This window comes from Bombina bombina, chromosome 1, assembly GCF_027579735.1.
Source record: "Bombina bombina isolate aBomBom1 chromosome 1, aBomBom1.pri, whole genome shotgun sequence".
NCBI lineage: Eukaryota > Metazoa > Chordata > Amphibia > Anura > Bombinatoridae > Bombina > Bombina bombina.
The window spans coordinates 834,283,539-834,294,561 of record NC_069499.1 but is presented as its reverse complement, the minus strand read 5'-3'; the positions used below and the strand labels follow the sequence as shown (position 1 = coordinate 834,294,561).

Here is an 11,023-nt window from a genome sequence, read left to right as displayed (position 1 = left end):
GGAGGGTCTCTGAATAATAGTTTGAAGCAACAATACTCATAACGCCTTAGTCATTTCATAACATGTAATACTTGCTGAGAAGTCGCTATCAGTTGCATCAGCATTGTAACTTAGCTAGTGTGGGTACATCTGTAGAATTGATTGCTTAAAAGCAAATGAATCATTATATTCTTGTACATTAAGATATATGAATATACTCCCATTGTTGGTATCATTTAAAATATCAGTTGCTAATTTATCTCAAATTTAAGAAAAATTCCCAGTTTATTATCTGGGATTATTACCTAGCAGTTTTTTTGTCTACTTTAAACTCTAATGTCTCTTATTTATATATCATAAACCACTTTACATTAAGTGTATTAAGTCACCAGGCCCAAAAGTGACTCTATATCATTATAGTTCAGTCTAGTTTACCTCCAGCGTTTCTAGTTGTTACATATACTATAGGTCCAAGAGCGGCCTATCAATATTTTAGGAGGATGTTATAAACTTATAAATGGAGGTTTCAGTTGTACCTGCCTTTCTATCCCTGGGTTTATCTGCCATTATATGAATATGGCTGTATTGTTGTACCTATATATCTATACTAACTGAAGTGTATATATTTCCATTAGGGTATAGGAGCTGTTCCTATACCTGTTTATATAGAGTTGTGGCAAACTTTACTTGTAATGTCATTTTTGCTAAAAAAATAAATAAATTAAAAAAATGGCTCATCTGCATCAATTAACATAATGGTCAAATAATAGAGTTGAATCCGTAATAAATATAACAGGCATAATATCATAATGGAAAGTTTCTGTTCCCGGTTTTTCTATCATAGGCTTTTCAATATCTGAATAGTTAGAGACCGAAAGCCTTATCAAATAAAAAAAAAAGTTAAAATAAGTTAAAAGCCAAAACTGGCAACATGTGGTACAAAACACAGACCTGGAAGTTATCAGACAAATTTTGCACATTCAGCTCCTGTACACCAGAGTAAAGACTCAAGCCAGCGACAACACCAGTTACATTGAGTGCAGATGTTGAAATAAATGGGCTTTGAGAAAAACTCATCATCTGTAAAAGAAAACAAAGTCAATCAGAGAAAGGTACCCTCTCCAGGAGTATTAATCTGAAACTATGCTAAAATGTGTGTGTTTAAATGCAATGCTCTTCAATAATTGTAGTGGGGAAACAGGAAGGCGCCAATAGGGTGATAACGTATAGACCCAGACAGGTGAGTATAAGGAGAGAAAAGGTACTCACAAGCAGGGCGGCACTTGAACGTGCCTAACCAAGCGGGCCGGGACCACAGCGTCGCCCGGGAGACTCACAACGGCAACAACACCAATCCTCGAGCCGGACCAAGTTCCGTGTGGCCAATCAGGAACGCTGGATGATGACACACCTCCCTCTTCGTATGCCGATACTGAACACAGGCATAGAGGGTAGGAGACAGGAACAAACTGTGTAAGGCTCTCCCGAATACCGAGAGTTTGATTCACACAAGCCAACAAGCTGGAAAGAGGAAGGAGCAAACTCCAGCAAAGTTACTTTAAAGAGGTGTGTCATCATCCAGCGTTCCTGATTGGCCACACGGAACTTGGTCCGGCTCGAGGATTGGTGTTGTTGCCGTTGTGAGTCTCCCGGGCGACGCTGTGGTCCCGGCCCGCTTGGTTAGGCACGTTCAAGTGCCGCCCTGCTTGTGAGTACCTTTTCTCTCCTTATACTCACCTGTCTGGGTCTATACGTTATCACCCTATTGGCGCCTTCCTGTTTCCCCACTACAGATTTCCTAACCGTCTACGCACGCTACAGAAGAGCAGCCTTATATCGGATTGTTTGCTACATTCGTCACCATAGGCGCACCTCCATCAAGGACTTATTTTGTTTTTGATATCTCTTCAATAATTGCTGCCCTGAACTTTATTACCTTTTATATGGATTCTTTCTTTTAGCCTCTGTTTATTTCTTTGGAGCTAACTACATGTCACTGGGTCCATCCTACTGGCCCATCTCCTTATTCAATATACTGCTATTTAGATTCCCATATATATTTTATAAAATTCCTTTTAACAATCTGTTTTTCCAGATGGGGTAATGAACTGGAACACATGGATCATTAGAATGGAAAGGGAAATTTAGTATTCATTGTTTAGCTACAGGGAAAAAGATATGATAGGAAACTGCATATTAGGAACAAATATATATCCAGGTTAGGCGTATGAAGCCTGCCATGTGCGCTTTTAGTTTTCAGAACTGGAAAATCCACAATGAGGAGTTAAGTATTAATTAAACATTATACATCAAAATCTCAAAAAGTATTTACTGTCTCTTTAATCAAGACTGGACAGCTGGAAATACAAATCCTTATGGTGGTGTTTTTTTTGTTGTTGTTTTTTTTGCTCTTAATAAGGAATGTTGTAGTTTGTTTATTAAGGAAACTAAATGTATTGGTTTACTTATTTTTCAAACTAATGTTAATGCTTAATAGGGCACCTCTCTTCTGCATTAAATATTACCAGTGCTTCAAATGCTATTACCTATATTTTAAGGTTTAAGAATCAATACAAATCAAGCAAATCAAAGACATTTGTCACAAAATTATACATGCATCCAATATACTCAAGTTGATGAATAATCTTAAAGGAACATTAGATAAATATAGTCAAGTCACTTAAACATACCAATATCATGATAATATATTAAGTATCAACAATCCTCACGAAGATACTTTTGAACAACCTGTATTTTTTGTCTCCTCTGCAAATAGTAAGAAAGGGAGAAAAAGCAAAAATAATCGTAGAAATGTAGGCTGCTTTTGTGTCTGTAAGCTAATATGGTCTAGTTGCACAAGTGACAAAACATATAGAATTGTATATATCTTATAGAACATGAAATCTCATAATATAGCTGAACAAAATAGGTGAAACTTAACCGTATATTAACTCAATGCAATTAATCATACCTAAACATAATTACCATGAACTAAATAAACATAGAACAAATATTGTCAAAAACTAGTACCTAAAGCATGTAGTGCATTCTAAAAGTATTTAACCTAAAAATTTAATCAATCAGGGTGGAAACACTTTAACCCAAGAGGCAAAACGAGTGTTAAATTATTATGGTAGTAAAATAATGAGAATAGAAGTTTTTATAGTTCTAACAGTGCAAAGAATGACAAGCTGACAAAAGTACATTAAAGCATAAACGATGCACATAAACTATACACTTATGGGTGACCCATATCTTCAAGAGGAGGTCTACTTATAAATTAAGTAAAATTCTTTATGCCAAGAGAGAATAGTCATTGCTCATAGGGAACATACCTATATGAATACATTTGTGTAGCCAGTACTCAGTTAAGGGGACCATTAAATTAAATTTGTGGTAAGCTCAGATAACATTAGGTAAAGAAGGGGCAGTTCTTTCAGAAGACCCCTCTGAGGAAGCGTATATGTGAAAAGCGACCGCGTCAGGGGCTTCGTGTTCATTTTAACTGCACTCTGTTAATTTCAGACTATTCACTAATTGATAATTTTATTTGTTGTTGTAACATTAGTTGTAACATTTGGGACATATTGTGGGAAGGATGGGGAAGGGATTTATAGCATATTTAGTGTAAAAAAGTGGCTTATCTACCCTAATATAGGGCAATACAGGACATAGTTCCTACTTTTCCCCTCCTACTCATATGTGATAAACTACCTAAAATCAGCAACATTGAAGTACTTTATACACGTCACAGTTATAGAGTTGTGTTTTTAACTATTTTTCTGGCACGCTAGATACAATTTCTATTTATGCTGCCTTTTCTAACTATAACTAGTAAAAGTTCAATTTTAAGTGGAAAAATATATATTTTATGTGTAACACTGAAGTCAAGGCTTGTCATATGAGCTAAGTAGTATAGGCAAGCAGGTATTTTCAGCAGTACAATAAGAAAACAGAAAACCAGACCATCAGTAAATGTGAGAAGTCAAAGAACCACATAACATAGTACATTCTGAGTTAGCAGGTATGCAGAGGCGTAACTAGAAACCCCAGACCCCAGGTGCAAGAATCTAAGAAGGGCCCCCCACCCCTAAAAAAAGTGAATTTGATACATATCTTTTTCTTTTTTTTTTTTACATTTAACACAGAAAAAAAATGGTAATCAGATGACATGTCTGCAAAAGGAGGTACCCTGTGCCCACAGTTTGTGAGATGGTCTGACCCACTATTACTGTATATAGTGACACTGTTTAACCCACCAGTACTGTATATAGTGAGTCAGTGACACAGTCTGTAATCTACCCGCCCCAGTACTTTATAAAGTGACCACAGTAGTCTGTGACATGCTCCAGCCCCCCCGTACTGTATATAGTGGTACTGTATAGACTGACACTGTTTACCCCCCGCCCCCTCATGCTGTAGTAACAAGGTCTATAATTTGCTGGTTCCACAAACATACACACAAACACACACATACATGCATAAATACACAGACAGTCACATACATGCATACACACATAAACACCAATAGGTAAAACAGAAACAATAACCCCTGTAGTCAGAGACACTAGTGAAGCATCATGTCACACTCACATGATATCAATGCAGGCAGTGGCAGATCAACGTTTTTTTATTGTAATTTTTTTTTTCTTTTTTAAAGCTGGGCCCCCACCCTTGGGGGCCCAGTCACAATTGCGACCTCTGCACCCCCTGTAGTTTCACCCGTGCAGGTATGGACAAAATGGCATTAAACCTACTTAACTTGGGGGGGGGGGGGGCTTGTATGGCCGCATTGGTGTAGAGCTCCGTGACTTTAAAAAGTGCCACAATGTCCATATAGGACATTAGCTATACAGGTGGACCAGACAACCCTTCAAGAGCGGCAGTAACTGACCGCCAAAGACCAGGAGTTAGTGCCGATATTCACACGCCTTATGGAGTGGTATTACACTGATAGAAGTCGCAGCGAGATTTTGTCACAACACTATCTCGGACGCATACAACCCTACAGCACATCTTGGGTATACAGCTAGATAAGCCTCAGAGCGGATCAACAGCGGGCCAAAGAAATACGTGTAGGTGATGGCCCAGTGCTACTCAACACCACCTGGGTACACACACTTCAAACACGCGGCTAGTATACACAATATATATACCGCCAGAGACACCTGCAATTAGCCACTGCCCCACATTATATAAGCTACACCGCCGCCGCCACACTAAACTCACCACCAGCGTAGAGCCTTGTCAAAATCCTACAAGCTGTTTTTAGAACTGATATAATCCCAGCCATGCCATTGCTGGGAGCATCTACATTTTTATATATACTCATTACACTCCGGCAACTGCTATGGCATCAAAGAAGGAAGCTAAAACAGAAAAAAACAAAGGCTTACACCAAAATGGAGGGAACATTTATGTTTATTTTAAGCCCTTTGAAACTCCTACAGACATCACACATCCATCATCAGGATCTGAGTAAAATCTAGTAAAGCTTAATCCTTCACAACCTGGAGAAAACACTCCTATCACAAGGATGGGCCTCCCTTCCCTACCAACAAAAGCAGATTTTTCATCTTTCATGTCCCAGGTTAGCCAGCTCATCAAAGATGAGCTGGCAGATGTTAAAAAAATATATCAGTGAGCTAGGCCACAGAGTCCTCCAACTTGAGGAACAGATGGAAGAAACCTCTAAGTCCTCAGACTTAAAGGCACTGACACTACAGCAACAGAACACCACAATTGTACAATTACATATCAGAGGAATCCCAGAAACTATTCTCCCAGCACAACTCTAAACTTATCTGCAAAAACTGTTTCATTTCCTCTGAGGGGGTGAGAGGGAAGCAACCATCGACTTAGATAGAGCCAATAGAGTATTATGCCCCAGGCCACTGGCTTCAAGGCCTCCCAGGGATGTCGTCCTCAGGTGCCATAAATTCACTGACAAAGAGAAGATTTTACAAGCAGCAAGGAAAAATGCCCCTCTAACAATAGAAGGTGTAATGTTCTAGATCTATTTGGACATCAGCTGCATAACCCTAGCTAAATAAAAATGAACCCCGTTATCTGATGCTTCACCTAACAGACCTGGAAATCCCATAATGATGGGGGTTCCCATTCTCCATCAGAGTAGCAAAAGGTGATAAAATAGTCACCTACAAAGATCCTGAAGACCTGGAACAGTTCTGCATGCTCTTGAACATTTCACAACCAAAGGAAAACATAACCTAAAACCCAGCACCAAAAATGGTCTGCAGTGGCAAAAGAAAAGGAGGAACCATCTACTTCCATCAGCAAATATTACAACTGACCCCACCTGATATTATATGCCTTTACACAAGCGGACATTTCTAGACTAAAGTCTGAAACAACCCCACACTAAACTCCCTATTTACATATTACTCTCTGAACCCACAGGAGCATGGCAACAGCAGAAATTGCCTACCCCCTTCACACTGGCATCATGACAGGTTACCTGCTTTTCTTCTAAACTCTTGATATTTTCAATATCAATGTTCAAATCAGCCAATAGGATTTCAGTAGCTCTCATCCTATTGGCTGTTTTGAACAGCCAATAGAATTTCAGAAGCTCTCATCCTATTGGCTGATTTGAATTTGAAGAATCAAATCAGCCAATAGGAATGCAAGGTAGGCCATTTTGAAACGGCTACCTTGTATTCAACTTCAGTGTACGACGGTGACCATATGAAGAGGATGCTATGTGCAGGATGGCATCCACTTCCAGGGTAGCTCCACTCTGCACCTCCGGGATGCAAATAGACATCCCCGAGATGGATGAAGGTGTCGCCGCCTGGATGAAGATGGATGTCCGGACTTCAGGAACCGTGAGTAGATATTCTGGGGTTAGTGTTATTTTTTTTTGGGGTGTTTTTTTTTTTTAAGATTAGGGATGTATGTATGTATGTATTGGGTACTTGTAAAGTGTGGCTAATCACCCGTAAGGGTCTCAAGGCGCTGCTCATTTTATCGACCTCAGAAGGATGAAAGGCTGAGTGGACCTCGCCGGGGATCGAACCTGCAACCCTTGGGTTGCTACAGAGCTCAGCCACAGGGCCTTAGCATGCTGAGCTATCTGTCCGTCACAAGAGCTGAGTGCCCTTTTAAGGGCAGTAAAAAAGAGCTGAATGCCATTTTAAGGGCAATGCCCCTACAAATGCCCCTTTAGGGGCAATGGGTAGTTTAGGATTTTTTATTTTGGGGGGTTGGTTGGGTGGTGGGTTTTACTGTTGGGGGACTTTGTATTTTTTTACAGGTAAAAGAGTTAGTTAACGTAGGGCAATACCCTACAAAATGCCCTTTTAAGGGCTATTGGTAGATTATTGTAGGTTAGGGGGTGTTTTTATTTTTGTGGGGCTTTTTATTTTTATAGGGCTATTAGATTAGGTGTACTTGTTTTTATTTTAGATAATTTAGTTTATTAGTTTTTGTAAGCTTAGTGTTTTTTGATTTTCGTAATTATTTTTTGTAATTTTAGATTTTTTAATTTTTTTTGTAGTGTTAGGTTTTTAAAATTTGTAATTTAGGTTTTTAATTGGTAGTATTTTTTATTTTATTAGAATACTAACGTTAGTTTAATTTATAGTTTAATGTTAGGTTTATTTTTATTTCACAGGTAATTTTTTATTTATTTAAAGATAGTTATATTGTAATTTTAATTTAAAGTTAGGGGGGTGTTAGGTTTAGGAGTTAATAGTTCAATTTAGTGTTTTGCAATGTGGGGGGGGCGGTGGTCTAGGGGTTAATAGGTTTAGTAGTTACGATGTGGGGGGCTGGTGGCTTAGGGGTTAATACTTTTTTATAGTGTTGGCTATGTGGGAGGCCGGCGGTTTAGGGGTTAATAGATTTATTTAGGTGTCAAGGAGTGGCGGATTAGGGGCTAATAACTTTTATTAGTGTCTCTGATGTCAGGGAGCGGTGGTTTAGGGGTTAATATATTTCAATAGTGTTGGCGATGTGGGTGGGCGGCAGATTAGGGGTTAATAACTATTTAATAGTCGCAATGTGGGTGGGCGGCAGATTAGGGGTTAATAAATTCTAAATAGATTTTGCGCTGCGGGAGGTTGGCAGTTTAGGGGTTAATAGGTAGTTTATGGGTGTTAGTGTACTTTGTAACACTTTAGTTATGAGTTTTGTGAAACATTTTTGTTACACAAAATCCATAGCTACTGCTCTCAGATCGCGATATGGATTGTGTCGGTATAGGCTGTAAAGCAAGTATTTCATTTTTTTAATGCGGAATGGACGTTGCGTTACAGGCTAAAATGCTTGCAGTATAGCTATACCGCCACAACTTGTAATATGCATTCCTGTCCATTATGTTGGAATGGACATTTTTTCAGCGTTAAAAGCCGTACCGCAACACTTTTAATCTAGCCAATTGTTTTTGGTTATGTAATGTTATAGTTAATCTATCTCTTTTGCTCGCTCGCTATAGTGTCCCTAACCGGAACTCCATCTTCCTAAACTCTGACTCTACCTCACTTTTTTCTCATGTCCTATTCTAACATGTCCTATTCCTATTCACAACATATCTAAAACCTATACACACACTCATGACTAACTGTAGTGTTCCAAAATGTCAAAGGCCTCAATTCACCAACGAAGCTTCAGGAGCACTGAGATGGTTGCCAAAAAAAAGTGTTTGAATATTTTCTTACAGGAAACCCACTTCCTAAAAACAGCAGAACCCAGATTTACCTTTAGAGACTTCCCAGTAGGGTTTCTTTAAATCAATGTTAAAAAGAACGGGTGGGTATAATTGTACACAAACATCTAAATTTTCAGCTATAGAACAAAATAACAGATACAGAAGACAGAATCCTGATCATCGTGGGATTACTGTTCCACAGACCGATCACATTGGTCAGCGCTTATGCCCCAAATAAACACAGGTCACAATTCTTCAAATGGCTCCTTTCTCTCGTAACAGAATCCAAAAAAGGGACCCTAGTTCTGGGTGGAGACCTGATTATTACATAAGACCCAGTACTTGACTCATCTTCACACACCTCACAAGCCCAGTCCAGACCCCTTAACACACACACACAGTGTACAACTATGCCTGGTTGATGCCTGGTGTGTCCAGGACCCATCCCAGCACAACTATACTTTCTATTCACACACCTGGTCCTTGTACATGCCAATTGACTACTTATTAGTTGAACAAAACCAACTGTCACTTCTAAAGGACTCAGACATCCTGCCAATGGCCTGGTCAGATCACTCTATGATTAATATACAACTTGAATGGCTGGAGAGGCCTATCACCCCATTTATCTGGAAAATGGATGAGTCACTGTTACACTATCCTTCTACTTTAGAAGCAATCACTAAGTCGTTAAAATAATATTTCCACATTAATGTAGACACTTCCCCTTGTAGCGTACGCGAGGCCCACAAAGCTGTAATAAGAGGGGAATGCATTAAACACAAAGCCTACATAAAGAGAACATATGATTACACTATCCATATGTTAGTCGCACGCCTAGGCCAGTTGGAACTTCTACATAAAAACACCCCAAATGACACCATATTCTCACAACTTAACATGGTTAGACAGGAATTCAACCTGATCCTGACTAAGGAAGTGAACACAAACAAAGCAGGGAACAGCAACCAAAAGAGTAGGCATGGAGTAAAGGGTCAGCCAACCCCTCAATGCAAGACAAATGTAGAAAAGTTCACTCCAGCCTTGAAAATGAAGTAAAACAGACCTTTATTTCTTCATGGTCTAAAGTACAAATACAAATACATGGTACAAAGTATTTGTACTTTGGACCATGAAGCAATAAAGTTCTGTTTTACTTAATTTTCAAGGCTGGAGTGAACTTTTCTACAACTGACTAAGGAAGCCCAAAGAAAAGCACTCTATTTGAAAAATACCTACTTTTATGAGGGAAGTAGAGCAAGACCCTCTTTTATCTAGAATCTTGAAGGCACAGACAGACAATATAGGTACATTAAAATGTGTGGAGGGTAGCATGATTAACAGTGACAGGGAGAAGGCTGAGGTACTAAACTCGTTTTTTTCTTCAGTATACACAAGAGAGGAACCATTGATTGATACTTTTCGTTTTCATGGAAAATTAAATTTAATACAGGAAAATGCAAGGTTCTACATTTTGGAAGTAAAAATAAGCAGGCAACGTATTATTTAAATGGTACAAGACTTAGCCAAACAGAAGGAGGAAAGGTATTTGGGAGTAGTAATAGATAAAAAGCTAAAGATGGGTGCACAATGTAGGGCAGCGGCTTCAAGGGCTAATAAGATTCTAGCATGTATTAAAAGAAGCATTGATTCAAGGGAGGGAAGCATAATTCTGTCACTATATAAAGCCCTGGTAAGACCTCACCTTGAGTATGGAGTGCAGTTCTGGGGACCGATCGCAAAAAAAGATATTGTAGAACTAGAAAACATTCAGAGAAGGGCCACAAAGCTAAGAAGGGGATTGAAGAATATAAGCTATGAGGAGAGGCTAGCCAAACTGGGTCTGTTTTCTTTAGAAGAAAGGCACTTGAGAGGTGGCATGATTACTTTATATAAATATATTCAAGGCCCATATACAGAGATGGCAGAAGCTCTGTTGATTCCAAGAACATTGTTTGTGACAAGAGGTCAAAATTTAAGGTTGGAGGAAAGGAGATTTAATTTCACTGTAAGAGTAATAAAATTGTGGAACTCATTGCCAAAGGGGGTAGTGAATGCCAATACCCTAGATACATTTAAAAATTATTTGGATACATTCTGTCTATAAACAAAATTCATAGATATGATTGCTAGGATTAAATGGGTCAACTTTTAGTGGGATTATTTAAGTTTAACTGGAACTTTTTGTAAGTATTTTAGATTTGTATAGGTTGAACTCGATGGACTTCAGTCTTTTTTCCACCTCATCTACTATGTTACTATGTAAATCACATATCCATAATATAACAAGTCCAGATGATTCAAATATTCATGATAGCTAATAGCTTATCACTTAAGAGAATATTATCCCCACCTATACAATCTAGAATCAAA

General features: G+C 38.7%; 1 protein-coding gene across 1 annotated transcript in view; it reads right to left on the bottom strand.

Moving 5' to 3' along the window:
* Nucleotides 1–879: 879 nt before the first annotated feature.
* The window catches only part of LOC128661248 (uncharacterized), a 223,109-nt gene continuing 212,965 nt past the window's right edge, over nucleotides 880–11,023 (bottom strand). The window contains exon 6 of the mRNA XM_053715528.1: nucleotides 880–1,059. Within this exon, the coding sequence (XP_053571503.1) occupies nucleotides 880–1,059 (180 nt within the window). The remainder of the gene's footprint in view (nucleotides 1,060–11,023) is intronic.